We start from the raw sequence: 22,945 nt of genomic DNA on the forward strand, positions 1-22,945 counted from the left end.
TTTTAAATGGAGAAAAGCCCAACACAATAAAATGTCAGAATACCTGCTTGGATTTGTTAACTCTGAAAGCAGACAAAACAAGCACAGCACTGAGAGGAGTGATGCCGGTGGGTGGGGAGTACAGGCCTGTATTATTAGTACAGGTTTTAAACTGAGCACAGAAGGAAACACTAAAACTGGAAATAACACTAATATCAATGGCTTTAATGTCTTAAAAATGGACTTGCAGCCTAGTCCTGCGATGCTGCTGTACAAGCTGGCTTGTACAGGGCAGTTAATGTGGCTGTAAGTAATAAAGCCAGCCGGCTCCATAAAAGCCGTCCCTGGGCTGACAGACAGGAATCTCAGCAATGGTCTCCCCTCCTCCCTGAGCTGCAGACGCCTCCCCGCTCCGCAGCTGGGCGGTGCCAAGGAGCCCCGCGGTGACCGGGCTGTTGTCCCCGCTAGGTAACCGGGCTCAGAAAATGAACGCCGTGCTTTGCCACACGCACATCGGGGTGTGTGCTGTCCCTGTCTCCAACCACCGCCCGACGAAACACGTGGATATTACATGTAACACTGGGACATCAAAATCATTTTATTACTTGTGGGGTTTCACCCCCGGATTGGGATGACCCCGAAAGATGGAAAAGTCCCTCCTCCAACCCGTGCCTTCGAAGAAAGACTCAGTAGTCTTCTGTTGTCTGTTCTCAAGGTTGTTTATTGTTGGTTATCTACAAGATTCTTCTCCCTGAACTGCTGTGGCCCGTTCAGCAGCTCAGACAAAAGCACTCTGCCCTCCCAGGGGCTGGTGCCATCTTTTATATCATATATTACGTACTACATGTTTATACTTTTTCCCCAATGCCTACTATCTATATTGAATGGTGACTTTCTACTCTAAACCAATCTGTGAGTGCCAACATCACCAAAGACATGGAGGTTAGGAAGGAGAAAGAAGGAGGACAGGGCACACCCAAGTCCCTCCATCTTAGAACTCCTGACCCCCATGTACAAAACTTGGACCCCTGCGTACAAGGCTTAAAACCCCCCTGTACAGCACTCAGAAATCCTACCCTTTACTTCGTGACTACTTCTACTACAATATCTAAACTTTTGTGACTTCTTGTTCTTCCTGCAAAGTTGGTAAACTGTTCCATGGGTCAGATTCAAAGTCACAGGGGTTTCTGGCTGCATGCCAGGGTCTCAGATGCTTTTGACCTGGGTCTGGAATGTCCGAGAATGTCTGTGGGACATTCTGAGTTCCGACAATTACTATCACCACTGGAATTGCTGGCTGCAATGATAAAATCCATTCTTACGTGACTGGAGATCTGGCTACTCAGATACACAGGTCCTTGTGGTCCAGATTCAGAAAGTTATGTCATAAATTTCTGCAATCAAGTGAAATATTGTGACAGGAAAATTAAACACTGACGGTTTAATCAATATGGTAACAACAGCATATTTATAACTGAGCCACAGAACATTAACAAAGGATATATGAGAGTAGGCAATACCACTGTGCTGATTCATATTATTGCTCACTGATTATTTTGAGAACGCAATATCCTCTCTTTTGACATGTTCTGCCTTCACTTTCAAATTACTATTATCAAATTCAACTTTGGTGCAACACTAATGTTATGTATGATAACATTAAATAGAATCAATAATTTGCAAGAGCCAAATTATGATAAAATAACAAAGTATAAAATTTATTTCGCGTTCAAATGACAAAATCTGGGTCAGCCACGAATCGACCATACAGAGTCTAGCCCGGGACATTGGCTCTGGGTGTCACACGTACACAGCTCTGAGCCCCTGTATGCGTCAGAGTGGCACACCATAGCCGTGTCCTGGTCCAGTTCTTATACTCTTTTTCTCACCGCAGGCCAGGATGTTCTTTGTCCTTTTCTTAATCAAGTAAGTCCCAAAAGCTTCTCAGGTCTCAGGATAAAGCTATCAGATGGAAGATGGTCCAGCTCTCGATGTCTCGGGAATAATTCGTAGGCTTCTTGTCTCCTGCTAGACAGAGCTTGAGAGCCGGGTTCGCAATACACAAAACCCCGCGTGGGGAAGATATACAAGTTAAACAGTCCCTTACTGGCAGTCCTTTGCATGTTAAGGGCTTTCCCAGAAACGGACCACAGGTCTGAATGGATGACCATCGGATATGTCATCTCCTCTGGCTATCTGTAGCCAGGTGTGCCACTTATGGCTGACTCTTTACTTAGTTAAAATTTCTGAAATCCTGGGCTGCTTCCCCTTCTTCACATGTCAATGTAGTCAGGCTATGTGTGGTATGTGTATGACAACAGGTTTCCCAACCCCTGCAAGCTGTCTCCTTTAGCTTTTTGGGAACTTGCCTGGGCAAGGCTCCTGTGATAGAAAAACAGACCCTTAATTTTTCATAGCTACTCTTAACCTGTTCTATTATTTTTCACATCTATAACTATATTACATTCATCATATCATTTTATTTTCTCATGAATTTTGACACATTCATAACACTAACATCATCTGTCCAGCTCAACAACTGCCCTGAAGCCTGACAAGTGTGTGGAACATGTTCAGCTTGAACACTGCCAGACAGGATAGAGCTGAGACACTGCTTTTTATAAGAGAAGACTCCCTGAAGTTGAATTCATTACTGAATTCAGGAAAACCTACATTTTTTAAAAACCGCTTTTTCCTTAATTTGGAGAGAATTAAATTTTCATTATAGAGGTAATTTCACAGCACGTATCTTCAAGTGCAACAAGTTACCTTTTTTAAATGAAAAGGAAATAGTCATAAATCTTCCTTATGCTATAAATATCTTTTAGAAGAGCAATGTTAAAATAAACAGGAACGGACACCCCTGTTTTCATACATGAAAGCAATGGAAGAATGAAAGATCTGGACTACTGATCGTACTGTGTACGAGATCCAGGCATGTGGATGCCAGACTACCCCAAGAATTAGGGCGGCTGAATAACCAGCAAATTCCTGGGTGATTCAGACAGATTAGCATCACTTGTTTCAGCCTCAGGAACAAATCAGCAGGAAATTGGCAGAAAGCTGTGAGCCAGGAATTTCTGCAGTATCTGCATTAACTTTTTATAAATTTTGTTTACACATATTTTAACAAGTTATTTGGAGCAGTAAATAAAATAACTAATGAAGATTTGCAAAAGGATGCAATGGTACTAGATGACTAAATGGTAACAGTGATGAAATTAATCTAGAGAGATTAAAAGTGAGTAATTTTGTGAGGAAATAACCTACAGTTTCTGCGATTCTATAAAATATCTTGACTGTATTGATTAGCATGCACAGTTCTGCCCTCCCACCTCATGGGCTGCAAGGTGCTGGAAAAGGTACAGGGAAGGGAGCAAGTGGTTCCTTTTGTGGCTTCCAAATAAGGACATGTTTAAAAGACCAGAAATACTTTGAAAACAATAAAAAATGAAAGAATAAGTGGCATGGAGAAGGAAAATAGGGACTGGTGTTAATTTTCTCGTATGATACAAGAATTCATAGACAGCAAAAGAAAATATCACATGTGGGGGTAGTCAGGGTGTGAAAGTCTTTAGCACAGGATGCTCGAGACGTCAACAGGTTTACAGTGGGCTCAGACCCACACCTGGAGCGCCTTACAGTCAGAAACAAAGCACACTGAGAACACAAATAGGTTTTTTCCTTAGCTTTTGTTCCCCTAGACAAAACCTAGGGATTGCCAGCATCTGAGCTGGTTTTCACCTCTCTTAAGTTTGCAACAGCTCTGCTGTGTTGGGCATGCCCCACAAAGGCTACTTGCAGCTGACAAAAGAAAAAACCACCCTTTTTTAATCTGCTAAACAAGGTGGTGTGTACTTATCAATATGCACAGTCTTGCCTGCATCACTGGCCTTTGCTCTATCATCTGGTGCCCACAAGCCACCCAACTCCTTGGATGTCACAACTACACCTAGATGGTAAAACTGCTTTCATAGCTGTATTTCAAAAGCCTGATGTCTCATCTCCCTCACCACCATCCCTCTCTGGTACAGTTACTGTTCTGTGACTTTTTTTGCAACATTTTTCTTGGTTGTTTAGCTTTTAAAATGTTTTAACTACACCTATTGTCTCTCAGTATTCCATAGGCGAGGTACATGCCACCCACGATCTGGCATTTCAATACCTAAATTTATTTTCCGTAGCAGAGATGAAGCCCATTTCTGCAATAGCACAACTGACTGGCTTTTGGAGTTGTATTCCATAACATCCAAGTTGTAAGGGAATTTGTTTGTTGGCTCTTGTATCAGTGCAGGAAATAAACAAGCAAGGAAAGAATGTGAGGCCTCCCCTGCAAACATGCAGATCATACATCTCATTTAAGAACCCCCTAATAAAATACAAAATGCTTGGCAACTTCCTCCTAAGTTACAGGAATTTTATACTGGATTGGATCTCGAATTCACCTGCCATCCAACTCCAAATCTTACAGAGAGCAGACAACACCATGCTGTGGAACACTTCCCTGGCTAACAGCTGGGCGCCTGTCCCAAAAGGGACAAGTGATGTTTGTACATTACAATTTTCACCAAGAAACATCATTTCTGTTTTAAACTTAGGGATAGTAGAAAAAGCAAGGATCCAAACGCAACTCATCTCCTTTTGGTCAGTCCTGCCCTTCTGGCAGAATCAGGGTCCCTGCTCTTAGCTAGACCTGACTTCTACAGAACATGCATTATCCACAGCCCGGTGTCCAGCTGGAAACCAAGCCCCAAGCACCTTGGCCACGTCTGAGTTCTGAGGTGTGTGCATGTTTATACACACTTCTGAAAACCACAACTACTCAGATCCAAGTCTATGTACACAATTTCCCTTGAGAAAGCAAGAGTGAAGTGTGTGGTTGTGATACTTTATGAAAATCCCTCTGCTAGGATTTTCTTCTCCTGAGAAGCTGAAGGGCCTCAGCTTCAAGTGTAAACAATTTGTGATCTGCTGCTGTGGGATGCAGCAGGTGCTTCCTCCATTGCTCAGTGTGGGATGTTTCTGCTTGGTGGCCAATCCAGGAGGCAGCAGCTCTCGGACTCTCTGGGAGTCACAGAACTTTGTTATTCATTCCTTTCTATTCCTGTCTCGCCTTCTGATGAATCTTTCCCTCTGTTCTTTGTAGTATAGTTATAGTGTGGTCTTTTTTAATGTAATATATATCATAATATAATAAACCAGCCTTCTGAAATGGAGTCAAGATCTCTCCTTTGCTTCACCAAGTCCTGACGGCCCAGAAGACCCACGGTAATAGCAGTGCTCCACTATATCAATTTAAAATACACATATTCTCAACTTAACATAGTTTAGGCTACTGTAGTGGCCACTAAAACCCAAATATGCTTCCAACTGGAACTGCAATAGTAACTGCTCTAATGTATTTTAAAGTTATTACATTTACATAAATTTAATTGGTATTACACATTCCCCAAAGAGCTGCCGTATTTCCCTCACTTTCATGATGCTGTCGGAAATGGCTGAATTTTTCTTAAAAATGAGATAAATCTGTTTATCTCCAGAAAGCCCTTTTGTGGCCTCTTGCTTAGCTGATAGGTTTTTTCATTTTTGTTCTGTTTTACCTCAGATAGGCTCACAGTTGATGGATGCAATACAGCTACTACCTAATCAATTTGCTGGAGAGTTAAGCAGTTGATAAATACAGTTTATCAAAAAGCCATCAGTCAAGCTCTTGCTTGAAGATACTGGTAAGGGCATTAAACCAATGTAACCAACTTTTAAGTAAGATACTTAGGTCTACTAGATATCCAGAAGATAACATAAAGTAAAATTGAAGTTAATTTGAATAGCAGCCCACGATATAATCCCCAGTAAAGTGACATTTGGAACAACTAATTCAACAATAGGAGGTGACACTGTGTACAGTCTCTCTTTAGAAGTAAGTTTTCTTCACTGTAGGCAGCACATTGAGTCACAGCATAAATATAAACACGTACACACACACTGTGTATTCACACATACAGCAAGATCAGGCTGTGGATTTTCCAGGCAGTGAATCTGTGCAGCCATCAGTCTCTCTAATCACACACCCACACTCATGGCCAGCTAGTTCTTGCATTTGGGACACAAATTCAAACCCACAAAAGAAAACGAATATTGGATTTTATGCTTAGGTCTTCTAAAACGAATCATGATTTGGGTATTTCAGCTGGGCTCAGAAATTCAGTCAAGTTATTTGGTCTTCAGTGATCACCTGTTCTTTCTAAAATTGAAGTCACTTCAGGATGGTTTAGCTTCAGTATTAGAAATCAGAAAAGCTTGCAAGTTTGAGTTTATGTTTCAGCTGTCATTTGATTTTGCAGTATAGTCAAGATCAGATACTTTTGTAAATCAAAGAAAACCAATTTTTCTTATTCTGTAATCACATGACCATGAAGAGAAACGTAAATGCAATACCCTCTTTTTACTTTAGCTCTTTACCTCTTTTTCTTTCATTATCTCTAGGTCACTCAAGATTAATTATTAATTCTGAGCCAAATAGTTTTCCTAAGTAAATTTTCAGCTGCAGAGTGAATTCATTGATTTTTTTCCCCATTTTTGCATTACTGCACACGAAAGCACCAAAAGCTAAAAAACCCCACAAAAATTATTAACGCATTCTTTCCAGGCACTTGAGATGATGCTGCTGTGACTTTTTGACTTTATTATTCCAGCAGTGTTCCAAGCTCCAGTTCAAATGAGTTTAGGTCAGTGTATATTTAGTCCCATTTGCAGGACTGATTGTCCAACAAACGAAAATCTCCCCCCAGTTGTATTTGCAAATCTCTTAGTGCTGAAGAAGTATCATTTATAAGCAATAAGGCAGTAGATCCCTTAGAAATGAATACTGAGTCTCCAGTGTATGCAGGGATTCATTTGGCACGCAGGCAGGAGCAGGGCTCAGCGATTCCTGCGGGTCCTTTCCAACCCGGAATATTCAATGGTTGTGGCAGCGAGCTCCTGGCTCTCAGCTGGGTCAGGGCCCCATTTCCCCTTCAGCAGATCACTGCACAGGTCACAGACCTGCCAAGGGAGAAAGCTGGCAAACAACTGGCACTAACACAGTGCCTCCAGTACTTTGGGCAGCAGGATCCTGAACACTGTGAGCTAATATTCCCATAAACACACATTTGGTCAAGTTCCCACCTTGGTGGAAGGGCTTACACTGATTTCTCAAATTACAATTCCACACCATCTAATTTCTGTGCAATGAAATGCTATGCAAGAACAAAGCACTCTGTCTTACTACATACCATTATAAGAAAATGGAGTGCATTTACTATTACCCAAGGCCACTTATTTATTCTTCCCTGAAATGCCAGCCCTAAACATTTTTTGATATCTGCCAGCAAAGGGAGTGCTCAGTGACAAGTCACACCATATATTCCAAACACGCGCAATTCCATCAAACGTACCTCCACAAGCCTGCTGGTATGCTCTCGAAATATAGCAGCATATTCCTTTATTTCTTTCTCTCTTCCATTTTTAGCAGCTTCAATGAGAACTAGCAGTGGAACAGTGGTGTCTAAGAAGGAGTCTGAGATGTGATCTATAATGGCTTTCCGGAGCTGCAAAAGAAAGCCGTACATCAGTACCTGCTAACTGGAGTATCCATTAAAGCCTGCTGGAATTATTGTCCATTCCTATTTGTAACAGAAACACACACACACTGTATTCATGCATTATTTACACCATAGGTCTGAAACCTATGGCAGCTACAATTTATGTATTAAATACAGAAAACTGTATTTAATTTTAAGGAAAACTTTAATTTGCCGCTAGGTAAATATGCCTGTTTGTAAGTGTTTGTGCAGATACATAAAACACTACATCATATACTGGTTCTCTTGAAATCAAGGGAGCCAAACAAATATTCCCCTTCCTTGATGAATTGGCTACTTAAGTGATTGCACATGTGAAAAATGAGTTAGCCCAGACCTCATATCTCCTGGGTACTCTCCCTGGTAATTCAGATGCCAAGGGAGAAGGCTATTTAATTTTACAAAGAAAATATTAATTTAATCATGTTTGTACTCACAAAATAGCTACATCCCATGATTTCATAATTGCAAAATTACCCAAGTATTTTCTTTCTGGGAAACACAGTCTGGTTTGCAGAATGGCAGCCTTCATGGTAATTATGTCAATGAGATTACTGATTGTGCCACCTGATAATGTATTAATAGAGCAAGAAGATCTATAAATGAGGCTGGAGTTCAATTTTCTCTGCTTAAATTAATTGTTCTTGAACTTCTAACTTAAATTATTAAAGAAGTATAACATTCTGCTATAAATTACGTGTCTTAAATTAGGCTTCACAGAAGCTTTTAACCGATCACTGGGACATTATTTCACTTAAGAGGTTATTTTGCATGTTACCTACACATGACAGCTGTTCATTTAGATCATGCAGCACTACAAAAAACATACCAACTGGAACAATACATGAAATGCAGCTAATTATCAAACGCACTGAATTTCCTACTCCAAATCCAGTATTTTTACAATATCTAGAAAAGATATTGATTGGAAGAGAAAAGGACACTAAATGTTTTTAAGCTCATCACAATGTTGCCAAAGTACTGTTTTCACTTGGCATTTTGCTCCAATGTATCTGTGTGAAAACTCAGTAGAAGTAAAAACTCCGACCACGAGAAAAATAGAAAAAAAACCCACAATCTTTTTGATGCTGTTGCTGTGTTTGTAGGCAGAGCAGTGACCATGCAGAGCAGAAACAACAGTGGAGAAATCTGCTGATTATCAGACAAGATCTGAAAATTAATTCCACCACTAGCTTTTGGATAGCCTCACCACCTAAAGTCAGCTCTCCTTGACTCACTGGAAGGACAGACAAACCTTCCAAACAAACACAGGCAATTCATGTTTGGAATGGTTTCTTTGTCTGCTAACCTACTGTAGCCCATCACATTAGGATATACTGTCTGGATACACTGTATGTTCTGCAACGTAATTTAAAAATACAGAGGCTGTGGGATTCCAATACAGAAGAGGATTTCTTACATTCTCAGCTTTATTCAGGCTGAAATTAAAAAATTAAAAACTCTTAGAAAGTTTCACTACCAGAAATAATACATCAAACCTCCAGTCCTGCCAAGTTACCTACTAAGACTTCTCTGTTGTAAAGGCTCCACTAAAGAAAAGAGATATTCTTGCCTGTTTAAAATTAGGTACATAAATGAGACCTTGAAGAGTCACAATTTAAAAATTAAGATTTTCATTTACCAAAAAAAAAAAAAAAAGGTTGTTGTTTTCCACAAAAAGTTGTGGAACCGTCATATCCATGGCCAACGATGGATTATCTCCAGCAGAAATATTCTGGAGTTCTGTACAGCCCAGACTGCAGGACTTTCACAGCCTTAGCATAGTGTCACTACAACAACCTCAGGCACATTTGTGGTGAGCTTGAGATACCCAATTTCAAACCAGCAGTCTAATTTTAACTCTCATTGCGTAATTGTTTGCTACAGCTTTTCACTGGTTTTCTTGGCTTAATTAACCTTTCACACAGAAATTATCATTACTATTTCGTTCTAAGAAATGCTCTACCCTGCAATTACGCAGCAAATCACATCTTCTTCAAAAAAACAAAGATAATGCTGTGTCTTTGCTGAAAACAAACAAGTCTGAAATTATGTTCCTGTTGCAGCTCTGCAAAGGAATACACAAAGCTGAGAGTTGCAAAGGGTGGTTTGTGTAGCATTAAAGAACAAAGAAATATAACACAGAAAAAAAAAGGAAAAGACAAAAGAAAAAAGGAATATCTGAGGCAATATATATTTCTTTTCATGCTAATTCTAAGAAGCATTTCTTCCATGACTCAGTGAGTTTCTTTCTGACTCTGGCCACCTGTAGGGCAAAATGCTAAAAGCTAAGTAGGCAGAAGGGAGGCATATGAACAAAGGAAAGCACCAGCAGTGCCAGCACGCAATGCTAGGGAAGTTATTGTGCTACAATTAAACTTCTTCTCATATTTTTAAGAGAAAGAGACACCAGTAGAAGAGGGAAAAGAGGGGGAGGATGATGTCTGACAAATTGTTTTCTTCTTAAGATGCAAGGTCTTACCCTTTGAGCAGACTGTTGCAGAAGCATGGACAATTTTTGGTTTTGATATCAAAATGCATTAAAAAATAACACAGGAACATGTCATTTATAAAACGTGGGGCATAAGGTTGTCAAAAACAGTGGAGGGTAGAGAAAAAAAATGCCAGCAGCTGTTTGCAACACTATTCAACATCAGTACTGATGACAGAGAAAACTCAGTTTTCCTCTACTCATCTCTTGCCTTACTAGACTACCCTGGCAAAAGTCTAGGGCAGTTGCAAAGCTCAGAGCAGTTATTACTGAGGGATCTCCCTTTCCCCTTTCAAAGAGGAGCCAGGAAGGCCATCTCTTTTTTGTGTCCAGAAACAGCTACCCGGGATGAAGAAGTTACATAAAAGTATAAGAATATCATCAGGAACAATATTTATTAAAGCAACCAACCAGCCAGAACTGCAGAACAACCACAGGAGAAACATCTGTGCAGTCCATTCATGCTACACTGGGAAAGAACTGGGAGGCAAGAACTGAGTATGGTAATTTCACATAATTACAAATTGGAATGAATAGGCAATTCCTTCCTAAATATTCATACAGCTCTCCTCAGCAGGGAAGCAGCAATCCAGGTAAAACTGCACATGCAGAAATGACACGCGCATCTCCAGCACAATACAAGTACAAATCAAAACAAAGCTGAACAGCTTAAAATCCCCAGAAGTACTGGGCAAGCTCCTGAAATGATTGCAAGTAAGCTTCCTTGAAAAGCTGGAGAGTTTCTACAGCTCCTAGAATATCCTGGTCTGGGTACAGGTAGTTCTGCCTTCAGTCTTGCCAGACACAAGCCTTCCTTCACTCCCCTTGCTGTGATGTGAAAAGGTGCTCCAAAGGGGCCCATGGCTTAACCCACAGCCAGGCTGCTGGCTGGGGCAGCACCTCTCTTATGGTTTGGTTTATGGGGCACTACTGAAGAGATTTTAAAAATACAGCTTTATAAGGTTTCATCTTTAACCAAAATTTTGCAGAGGCAGTCCCAGTCAGGACTGAAAGCAGAGTACACTTCAGAGAACAGCCCTGAAGGCACTGAGAGCACCTGATGCAGTACCAGCAAAGGTACACGGTATCATTAAAAAACCAGTATTATAAAAGCTGGAAGAGTAGAGCAAACAACACTTTTCACGTTTCTTGTAAAATTGCTGGGAGACGGAGTAACGAATGTCTGTGAGTGAAAGCAAATAAGACTCTACTGCAATATCTGCAGGCACAAAATTCACAATTTCATGTCTCCCAGAACAGGAATTAGGCATGCAGTAAACACTCTTCCTAAAACAATTCTCATGCAATTCATATGTATGAACATAGAATTGGAGGAAAGATATAAAATATTTCTTATAAATGCTTTCCAGTGGAAAAAAATGTCAAGAAGCACAGAGCTGTTCTGGTAGGAGGAAATTACTGGTTCTAGATTGACTATAAATTGGGCATGATTACATTCAGCCTGAACATTTTCCAAAGGTTTACAGAAAGACACAAACTGAATCAGTTAACAGCTTTCAACCACTGTAACAGAGTCAATAAAGCGTTTTAAGCTGGAGTCTAATTAACTCATGGAAGGAAATGAATGGAAGGGTTCCTTGACACACTGAGCTGGTGATGCAGGTCTGTGCACTGAACACATCTTAGACAGAATGTAAGCAGAAACTGGATAGCTACTTGGTTGTAAAAACACTGTATTTACATTATATTCTTCTCATCTTTCAAGGCCTCCTCTGGGTGATTATGGGAGCAGGAAGGAGTTTATTCCTCACCTTGAAGCACAGGTTGGCTTGCAAGACTGAACACAAAGTTGGGAGGGATAGTCTTCCACTAGGGAGTTGATCAACAGCCCAAGCTGGAGACAGGATGAAAGAGGTGTGCTCATGTTCTTTTTAGCTGTAAATTTTCATGCACTTGGTTAGGGCAGCCTGGCTGAAAGAACTACTGACTGTCTAGGGGTTTTCTTTCTGAAAGGGCACATTATACACATTCAGCACAATCTGCAGTTTTTCTCAAAGACATTTATTACAGAGAAAGGATATAAACACAGCTGATGTCTACCGCTAACCTTCCGCCCTTCACTGAAGTTGTGGATTCTGGTCCACGTCTCACATTAGTTTTAGGACACTGGGATGTAAAATGGGGGGGTGGACTGTGGACTGGGACTGTGGACTGGGCATTCCAAGAACCTGCTGTGTGACAAGAGTTCTCACAGCTGTAAAGACGCACACATAGTGACTCAGTAGTTCTTTCAAGGTGTCTGTTCCTGAAAATTAAACCAATCTTGATGGCTAGACTACATTATTGATATGTATCTACAGCAAATATATTTAGACACGCACACATACAGATATATTCAGCTAGTATCATTTGGCAGGGTTTTCTCCCAGTGATTTGAAAACTGGTATGTAAATATTCTGTGGAATGTGCAATTGTCTTCAACACATTTTTATTATGGAAAAGAAAATATTATTTTCAAAACACATAAACTGAAAAGAGCAAACTGGAAAAGAATCCCTCAAGACCTATTTCTACCTTTCATTTGCCCAGGTCTCACCTGTCTGCGGAGGTCTCTGGTCTTCTTGCACATACTGTCTATGGCAGCATTCAGGGCATTGCTTCTCTCTGCCTTGTCAGTCTGCAATCAATGGGACAGAAAACAATCAGTGGCTGTCTGGGATCCCTCACCAAGCACATCCTTTGTGTCCCCAGTGCATCAGGGCATTTGGTAAATCATACATGCTAAAGGATTTTTCAAATTTTTCATACATTTCAAGAGCCAGTACCACAATGTTCACAGAATGCCAATTTCTGATGTTAAGCAAAATTTGCTGAATCAAAACATATGCTTTAGAAGCAGTATACAGGAACAAAATAAACACTTTTTAACTTCTGAATTGCTGTAATACTCCCAGTGTAATCAACAACATGATTAGAATTATGATGATGGTGAGGAAGGTGAAGATGATGATGGTGATGATGATGATTAATAACAGGAATAACAACAACAACAGTAATATTTATGGCAATCCATTAATACCCTATTCATGTGAAAAATAATGCTCTCTCTATACAAACAATGTATAAATTCAGGCGCCCACAATGCAGTGTGGTTATGCTTTTGTCTGTAGTGTTCATTTTCCTTCTGTAAAACAGAATGGGTGAGTTTCAAAATGTCCAAGCTGTTGCAATGCAAACACTGTCCATGAAAGGGCAATCTCGTCATTCCACAGCACATCCATCCTCAGCATCTAGAAGACTGAGCTCTTGAGATATTTGAGAGGTCTAAAGAGAATCAGTTTTACTTTCTAAACAATTTTAATTTTTTTATTTCCACCTATAAGCAAAGTGCTTCTGTCATGGTTACCTATTTGAAAAGTCTACTTCAGCCTTCACTGGACCGCTCAGCCTTTTTGCCCTACAACATTACCATAATACTTCTGTGCCTCCTAGCTAGTCTGGATTTTTTTTCCTGTTAGTACAGAAACAACATGAAAATACTAAATGCATGATGAACTTTGTTTGCCTAAAGCAAGCTATCATTGCTGACTACCCTGGACTGCCCTGGCCTAAAGGAAGGAACTACAAATAGTGGTGCTTTACACAAAGCCAGCACACATGACATTTACAGTACAAAGAACCAGGCTCCCATAAATGCTAAGCAATAACTATTTACAATGACCACAGCATCTACCAAACACCAGAAGTCTTTATTATGAACATGACTGTGTTATTTTATAAATAACATTAAAATTAATATGGAAGTAGTAATATCATGGTAGGCACCCAGGAGTATAAGCTTATTATCTACGTATCATACTTCAATCAGAGTTATTTCCTTACTAGAGAAACCTGTGAACAGAGCAATATGCTTAATATTAAAACTAAGACTAGAGGTGGCAAGAAAAGAACTCTTACATTAAAACTGAATGTGCAATGTCATAAACGCCTTGAAATTATTAGCACATTCCGTATCAACTGAAAGGAAAAACTACTTTAAGAAATGAACTAGTATTTTCAGGGAGATTTAGAAAATCCCCTATGGCCTTCTGTCTCTGAAACGGGCTGTAGTCTTTGCAGGGAACAGATGATCAAAGCCAGGTCTTGGAGAAAGGTCTAAACTTCACCTTAAAACCTTCAAGGAATCCCTGGAGGTGGATATTTGCTTTTGTTCCACAGCAATACCATCATTTCTTGTACCAAGGCTTGCACAGGAACCAAAGTAAATAATGACTCCTCTATTATGCTTTGCAAGGCTCTTGTCAACCTTGACAACAAAATGATCCCTTCTGAACTGCTAGGTAAACAGGGCCAGGAAAAACTCAGTGGATACAACTCAGTTTATGCCTATGCATCTTCAGACCAGAAAATGCACTGGCATATCCTTTGAAAGTTTTATATTTAGAGCCCATTTTTCTATAAAGACAAAATCATTGTAAAATACTGAGATATTTTTCAAATTCCCTGGTAATCTGTAACTTCAAAGGTGGCCACTAACGATACAACTGGCTTTCAGCTAACCTAAATCTTTGAAGCAGCTATTCTGAAATAACCTCAGGCAGCAAGTGGCATAAAATATTGAACAGTGAACAAGACAAAAATACTTTCTTTTCAAAGTCTTAACATAACAGTCAATGTCTAGAAAGCAAATCTAACTATAAATGAAGTTATTCTTCACCTCATGTTTTCCCTAAGAAATAAAATACACTACTAATGCACTGTAAATGCAGCTTCAGGCTGTAGAACATGGTCAAGTCCAGACTGCAGGTAACCTCATTACTGCAGACTCTCATTCTTCCCTAAAGAAATTTAAACATCAAAAAGCCCACACTACTGTTTGGATAAATCTTACTAACAAAGACTTCTAAACCATGTGCAGTCTTTTCCAGTCAGGGGAACAGCTGGCTACCAAGTCTGCTGTGGGAACTCTCTCAAACACCAGTGGCCCCAAGCTGCCTTCTCCTGCTTCTGTCAGGTAAGGCCCCCTGGGCCCTTGGGAGCTGAAGTCCTCCTGTGGGTGTGTGCTCCCCTGCAGACTCGGACTCCACCTGCATCTGACACTAACAGCCCCAGAGCTACAAGAGATGATTGCACGCTTGAATAACCAAAATTAGCAGATGTAATGTTTGACAACTGCCCATTGAAATGCTGGCACAGCAAAACCAAAGGTGACCCGAGCAGCTCCGCACTCAGCAGAGCGCAGCTGTCTCACTCCCCAGCGATGGAACCCACACGTCTGGACTTGAAATACTCTGCATCTGCTTGGCAATTAAACCCTTCTGGTGACTGCTGTACTTCAAAACAAACACACCTATCCTGAAACAGTTCCTTCTTGTACCGAGTGACTGAATTAGGAAAAGGGCTAGGAAAATTATGCACATTATTCTGGGTCTGGATTTTAAAAATCAGGCAGTTGAGCTTTTCAATGATCCTGCACTCAACTACTGTTTTTTCCTGTAAAATATATCTAATAACTATGAGCTATATGGCTCCCTTGTGAAAATCCTAAAAGCAATATCCAGTTCCTATTTCAATGCATTTTTAACATTTCAAACATTTTACAAGCACTAACTCACAGTGTTATTAATATTCCACTGAGTGAAAATAAGTACTTTTAATTAACACTGGATAGCCTGAAGATAAATACTAGGTACTGCAAATAACACAGGCCCATCTATTTCACACACTGGCAAACAACATTAGTTGAATGTCTCAAAAACCACATGTGCAGAAAATCTTTCCGGCTGGATTTCCATTTAAACCAGGACACACGTACAGGCAGATTCTCAGCTGAAACACGGCTTCGACAGAGCTCATTTATAGCAGCAGGGGATTGTGACATTCCCAGGCACTGCAGACCCTTCAGCACCCCCAGGTACACAGGTGCAAAACACAACATCTGCACAGCCTTGCAGGACTCAGGAACCAGTGTCCAGGCAAGCCTCTGTGGGTACATGCCAACAGCTGCCAGCAGCAACAAAGACTGCAGGAATTCCATAAGCTCCAGACTTTGTCGAGTTGATCTTAAAGGACAATATAGATACTCTGAGAAGGGCTTTATTTTCACTTTATTGATACTTCTGAAGGCCCACAAATGTTTACCTGATAGTTGCACTGATCAGTAGAGTATAACAAAGACATGGGCAGAACCACTTAAGTGATGATCTAATCTCTTCTACCACTTAGACCAATATTCCCATATTGGTCTACGGCCAGAAGTGAAGCATATGTTTTGTTTCATGGGATGTGTTTGTTCCCAAATAGTCACTGAACAATCCTGGGAGGAAACAACAGAAAAAAAAATCCAATCTACTAGCACGATTTTCTTTGTATATCCCACAAACGACAGAATGGTTTGGGTTGGAAGGGATTTTAAAGCCCACATCATTCCAGGCCCCTGCCCTGGGCAGGGACTCATCCCACTACCCCAGGATGCTCCAAGCTCCATCCAGCCTGGCCTTGGACACTTCCAGGGATCCCAGGGCAGCCACAGCTTCTCTGGGCACCCTGTGCCAGGGCCTCATCTCCCTCACAGATTTCTTCCCCGTATCTGGGCTAAACCTGCCCTCTGTCAATTGTCTCCAGGAGCTGTACCATGACTCTGTGATAAACAGCTTTTGATACAGTTCTATGTATCCAAGAACAGTTTTAGTTAAAAAAAAGACTAGCACATTTATCAAAATCAGTTCTCTAGAGAAATATTAAAAAAAGAAGCCAAGCTAAAAGATAAACACCAATCAATAACTTAAGAAATGTCAAAGTTTTAATAAGTGATTGACTGTTTCAGCCTCTGTGTTGACGAAAATAATCGTACACTCAGCAATTAGAGGGTCCTGTACCTTGCACCTTAATTAAAAAAAAAAAATAGGTAACATATCATGACTTTTTTTTTTGCATATGGAATGTATAAATGGTTCTTCTTTTGATTTACAAAGTCACTGTGAATTCTAATCAAAACCATAAGATTATAAGAAAATTGTATAAAAAGCAATTTTACAATTTATTTTGCACGATGAAACAATCATGTCATTACTTGGGACATTTCCACACCTCAATTTTTTGTGCAAGGGTAGGATTTTTTTTTTCATACACAGCTTATAGAAACCCTGATCTTTCCAATCCTGTTGTGGAACTCAACAAAGTAAAGACATCTGCAAGTGTCTGTCTCAAAAAAGCCTCAAAGAAGCCCATAAGCCTTTATAAAGGAAGGTCAGTTCCATCCTGTTGCAGTCCTCATTTATCCCAGCTAGTTCACAGCTCCCAGAACTAGTTAACACCAAGCTTCAGCCACCAGTAACTAATTGAAACTAATACCACTTCCTGCATTCTTTGCTGGGAGGGGACAAAGGATTTGTTACCTTGAAGGTCACACAGAGAGAAAAAATTGCAAGATGACTGTTTGGCTATGTGAGAAATGCCAAGTGTGGGGCAGAACCTCCTTTGTACTATTCTGGATACCACTAGGCCCTGGGATTTGTCCCTTAAAGGCAGAATTAATTTAAATATTATTTTACCCTTCAAATTTTCATCTTGTTCCCCAAAGTGCAATGTCCAAGTAAAAACCAAGATTGCTTGTTGGAGGTGCCATGTCTGGTTAAATACACCAGAACAAAACAATGACCTTCTCCAAACCTGCAGGGCTCAGTGGAGAAGCCTGTGTCAGGCTGGAACTCAGAAATTAACTGATTGTTTACAATTCTTCTTCTCATGTATGTGTCACACCTTCAAAAATGTTTTAAAGACATCTTGGTTCCCCATCCTGGAAGTGGATAGGAATAACTCCTTGAGCACAAGCAACCTCATTGAAACATAGAACTATTTAGATGCACAAACAATTATATGCACAGCATTCACTGCCTGAGAAATCTCTTACATGAACCTTTCAGAAGTTATTCAAGGAATCCTCTGACAAGGCAGTTAAGCCAGTACCTGACATTTCTGACGTTTTTCCTGTGAAAAGGTAAAAGCTCCCAGGCCTTTTCATACAGCATTTTTTACATTTCATACAGCCTATTTTAACTGTACATCAAAAGCCTGGAAAGGGAAATTAATTCAGAAGTATATTTATTCCCTTTCTTTTTTAATATGGGAAACACAAATTAATAACCCACAAATACTCTAAGTTGAAAATCACTACCTCCACTCAGTGACACAGATTCCGTGCTCTTAACACACCCGCCCCAGTGTGATTTTTTTAAAGACACCTGGCTCAAGAAAACCTATTTCTGTGATAAACAGGTAAGCATATTTTTAAAAAGGGGGTATGGGAAATCATATGCAAGTAGCAAATAAGGACTCTTTCATGTGGAACTGTTTCTCATTATAGAGAACGTTTTTTCCTCAACAGCTTCAATATGAGATTGTCATTTTCCTCCTCTTCAAGCCCTCATGGAATACTCCCTATGGATCTAACGCTGTGAAATGTGAAGAGCTTCATAAGAAATTAATTACCTCAACCTCCACTGCTACAACTGGAGTACTAAGGGCTCTCCTTCCTGTGTCAATTACCCTTTTCCAATCAATATGCAGGAACAGCCTAGAATTCAAAGCCTCTCAGCATAACCCTTTTTTGGCATTCAGTTACATAGTTTGTAATACTGCAAAACAAATTTCAAATACCATTCTAGACAAGCATACATCAAACAATCCAAAAACCCCAGAATTTAGAATGCATAACCCTTTATTATTTTTAATAACCCTTTATTATTAGAAAATAAAGGGTTAACCCTTTTATTATTAGAAAAAACACTGAAACACTGAAATATGCAGATCCCAATAACTCTAAAATCTCAGAAAGAATGATGTTGCTGGAATATGCATATTGTATTGTCGAGGTACAGCTGGTCTGTAGCTGAACAAGATAAATCTGGCCAGGACAAATCCAGCCCGGCTGGCCTGGCTCATTCTGGAAGGGAGGCAGCAGAGGCCTCAGGAACCCTGCTCAAGCTGGATGCAGATACAGCAGTATACAGGCTGGAGAGCTGGGCAGGGAGAGCTCCCATCCCAGCAGCTCTCTGAGCCGGGAGATCCCAAGGCCCCATGAAAAGGGCAGCCAGAATAAACTCATGGCTGTTTGCTGAGGATGCTCCGTGGGCTGTGTCGTGGGGCTGTCTCCAACCCATGTCCCTACATCACAATACTGCACATTTTAATCCACTCTCCAAAACGCTGGTGCCAGTCAGCTGAAGGTGTGGAGGATGGTCAGGTTGTCTCAAAGGACAGAGCTGGGATCTTTATCTCTGGGATAATAAACTCTCTTGAAAGTGACTGGGATCCAATCATGAGAGAAGAAAAGGAACCTACACTATTCTAATTTTTTATTGTTTCTTTCTGATAGGTAAGACAAGTATCTCCTTATATCAGTTTTTCTCCTACTTTTTCACATGGAGAATATTAGAAAAGTTCAGCATGACTCCAAGGTGATCCTGAAAAAACACCCATACTTTTCTAGTACTTATCTGGGGAGAAATGTCCCAGGAAGTGCATGTCAAACACAGCGTGGGGCAGACCAAGTACAACCATCACTTACAAACAACCATCACTTACTACTTCTAATGCAAAAACCAAACACCACAGGCACTTCGTATTTGAAATATGACAGTCTTAAAACTTGATAGAGAAACCTTAAAGGCCAGTAGTACTTCATTTTGGTTTGTATTTCAACTATCGGAGGAATCAGCGGGGAGTAAAAACGACATTCAATTTCTTATAATCAGATGTTACTGTCATTCACAGATGATGCAGGAAGGAAAGGCAAACATAAGTAGAAACAGAGCAATACTATTGAACTGACAGCAAGAAGTATACTTGAGGTTAGTCTGCCTTTTACTAAGAAGCAATTTTCTAGGTTTCTAGTCCATACTAGTTTTTAATTGAATATCCATCTACCTTTCACTAAAGTGTTCTTCAGTTTTACAGCAGGAAAATAGAAAATTAGTTGGAAAAAGTCTCATTCTACAGCAGCAGCACAAGACTTTCCTATGATGAACTATCATATGAATTGCTTGGAGATTATATGCTGTTATGAGAAAGAGGAAGGGGATGGAGGAAGAAGAAAACTCAAAATAAAATATAGTACAGTTGCTGAGACAGTCCTTCTCATTCAGATTGTTTAAAACTCTAAGTTGTACCTTAAATCTGAAAGTTACAGTCTTAAACAGCAGCCATAAATAGGGAAAAATGTCCAGCACCAAGCCACTCACATTCTGCCATACCTAGGGACAGACTGAGTTAGTGCACGTTCCAAAGTGGCATAGCCAAGGCACATCCTTCATTTTTCAAGGAACCAAACACAAGCTTACTGTGGCTTTTGAGGTGGTATTTTAATGCACAACATGCTACACAAATAGATTCCTGTACACTTAAGAGCAGTGTAACAGCACTCAAATCAAACAGCATTATAAATACATATACATATAATATATATTTAAAAATACACAGGGTGACTAAAGAATTGTATTTCTATAAAAAAGTCTTCCAAGTCCTCACAGCCACTCCACGCCATCCAGTACCCTCATGCCTTCTCCTTGTATTTCGGCTGTACCATGGAGAGATAAGGAAGGTAGAACAGGAAAATTAAGTTTGCTGTGTTGATACACTCATTACTCTGGGAAAACTTCTATGATACTGTTCATGATCACTCATAGAACTGACACGCTGTGATGTTTCTTTTAACAGAAAACCGAGCACACTCTTGTATCACACTGGATGGGTAATGAAGATTGAGCTCCCTGATTTTCACTCCCACATAACTTTAACATTTCTGTGTAGCTCCCCACAAGGAAGCAGCTTGAGATAAATATGGGTGGACCCAGGACAGAACTTGGCCTGCAGACAGAAACCTTAGAAAACAGCTACTTATCCAAGACTTCAGCTCTGAACCAGGCAGAGCTTGGTAATTTCAAATAACACGCATGCTATGGATATGGCTCTGTTCAAAACTGTACTTCTAAATAAAAGTTAAATGCTGAAACCCCAAACAGACCAAAAAATGTGATTCCATTTAATTATGTATTAATTGCATTACTTAATCCCTTAGAGTAATTAATTAATTTAACACGATGCTGTGATGCAATATGTGAATCTAGGAGGCTGGGAGGCACTTCAATATGTGCAGTGAATGAAAGTCCAGCTTTTAGGGAAAGGTCTAAGTTAAGTTCTCAAATTCACAAATACTTCCACTGAGCACTATCCAGCATCCTCTGTGTGTAGTGAGTCCAGATCATGTGAATTCCTTTGATACTTGTCCAGTCTGTCCAGAGGACTAGAAGGGAAGAGGGAGGAATGCAGGAGGTTCAGGGGATAATCACAGCAAATGGCAGCTGATGCCACCACCTCACGGGGTGAATTCAGTCACTCCCGAACAAAACATACCAACACCATGGAACTGCTCCAAGGCGGTATTCCTAGAAACTCCTAACTAAATGCTTCAAACACTCAGCTGCTATTTAAAAGTTCACTATTGCTAGCTAGAGATCTACTCTAGTTCAGAAAGTTTCTGTTGTTAGCACTGTGGGGGAAGGCACACAAAGAGATTGGTAGAAGAGCACTTGATGCTTTTACACTGAGGACTGCCAGAAAAGGGCCCTTGCAGAGCCATTTACTCAGCAGATGGATCTGCAGAGTGAGAAATCAGTGCATTACTTGGGCTGTGTGATTAGACTCGCAGCACAAGCCTGAAGATCCTGGGTTCCTGTGCTACAAGAGAGAAAAAAGCCCCAATTTGTTAAAAGTAGCAGCTACCAAATGGAGCAAGGGAGGCTGTATGTGATGGCATGCAGGGAAGACAACTGAAAATTACAGTCTCCTGCAGGGCTGGGAGCTGCAGAATCTTGCATGAGATGAGGAGAACCTGCTATTCAGGGCATATTCCTTTGCAGTCCTATGCAGAAATTCCCTGGGATTTTTCTCTATTTATTTTTAAACAGAAAAAAACCCCAAATATACCTGTGGAAACACTCAACCTTGGCATGCAATATTTCTGACATTCCAACATAGCAATCATACTTCATGCTGGAAGTTCATTTTCTGAGGACTTTTACCTTAAACATTGTAGAGAACTTTTGTCTAAATTGAAAATGCAAAGTTTCATGTTTAATTTTTTAAACTATTCACATCTCAAATTAGCCAAGGAATTAATTTATTATAAATGAACCTAAATTTTCATATAATTGTCATCAGCTCCATGAAAGAATATAGCAAAAAAAGGAAAGAAGAAACATAGACTCCTAGACACAACCAGAACAGAATCAGTAGGAAAGTCATTAGGAATTATGTTGGGTAAAGCAAAAATATTGTAGAGCTAAAAGACCTTTTTCCTTTAAGATTTATACTAAATCCTTCAACTTTCAATGAAATAAATTACTTAGGTGAAATCTACTGAGTAACCTGTTCTTGCTGTAAATGTGTGCTACTGAATTTCATGTGAAGTTTAAGAAATGTTAAAAATACAGCCAGAAGATTAAAAGCAAAAGGTTAAGTAGGGTCTTCATAAATATGGTTCCCCAGTGGTACATGAAAATTCAAACATTTATAGTTTGTATTTCTATATAAATGCATGTAAGATCTACTTATGCTAAAGAAATATTCAGGTTGCGTGGACCTGTAATCAAGGTCTTAAAAGGATCTGCTGTTTGCATACCCTAGAAGTGGGCACATTCCATAGCCCAGCGTGTAAGATGCGAAAGGAAAGCCGCCGAGTGCCTGCTCTGGGCTCTCCCTCGCCGCTCCTCAGCACGGGCTCAGGGCACGCTGCCAGCACCGCAGTGACTCCCACTCCCACCTCCCGACGGGCGCTGAACGGGAGCAGGAGCAGCACAGGGCAGCCGGGGCCAAAGCCCCCACACTGCCACTTCAA

General features: G+C 40.3%; 1 protein-coding gene across 9 annotated transcripts in view; it reads right to left on the reverse strand.

The window, feature by feature from the left end:
• Positions 1-22,945, reverse strand: part of CTNNA3 (catenin alpha 3) — a 421,074-nt gene that overhangs the window by 165,954 nt on the left and 232,175 nt on the right. For 7 of the 9 annotated variants that reach the window (XM_038140205.1, XM_038140208.1, XM_038140206.1 and 4 more), the window contains 2 exons: positions 12,647-12,727; positions 7,413-7,565 (listed from right to left, as the gene is read on the reverse strand). In XM_038140205.1, coding sequence (XP_037996133.1) covers positions 7,413-7,565; positions 12,647-12,727 — 234 coding nt within the window. Of the gene's footprint in view, positions 1-1,301; positions 1,374-7,412; positions 7,566-12,646; positions 12,728-22,945 lie in introns of those variants that run through there. The other 2 variants (XR_005257324.1, XM_038140212.1) reach the window with 2 other exon arrangements.

This window comes from Motacilla alba, chromosome 6 (assembly GCF_015832195.1).
Source record: "Motacilla alba alba isolate MOTALB_02 chromosome 6, Motacilla_alba_V1.0_pri, whole genome shotgun sequence".
NCBI classification, from domain to species: Eukaryota; Metazoa; Chordata; class Aves; order Passeriformes; family Motacillidae; genus Motacilla; species Motacilla alba.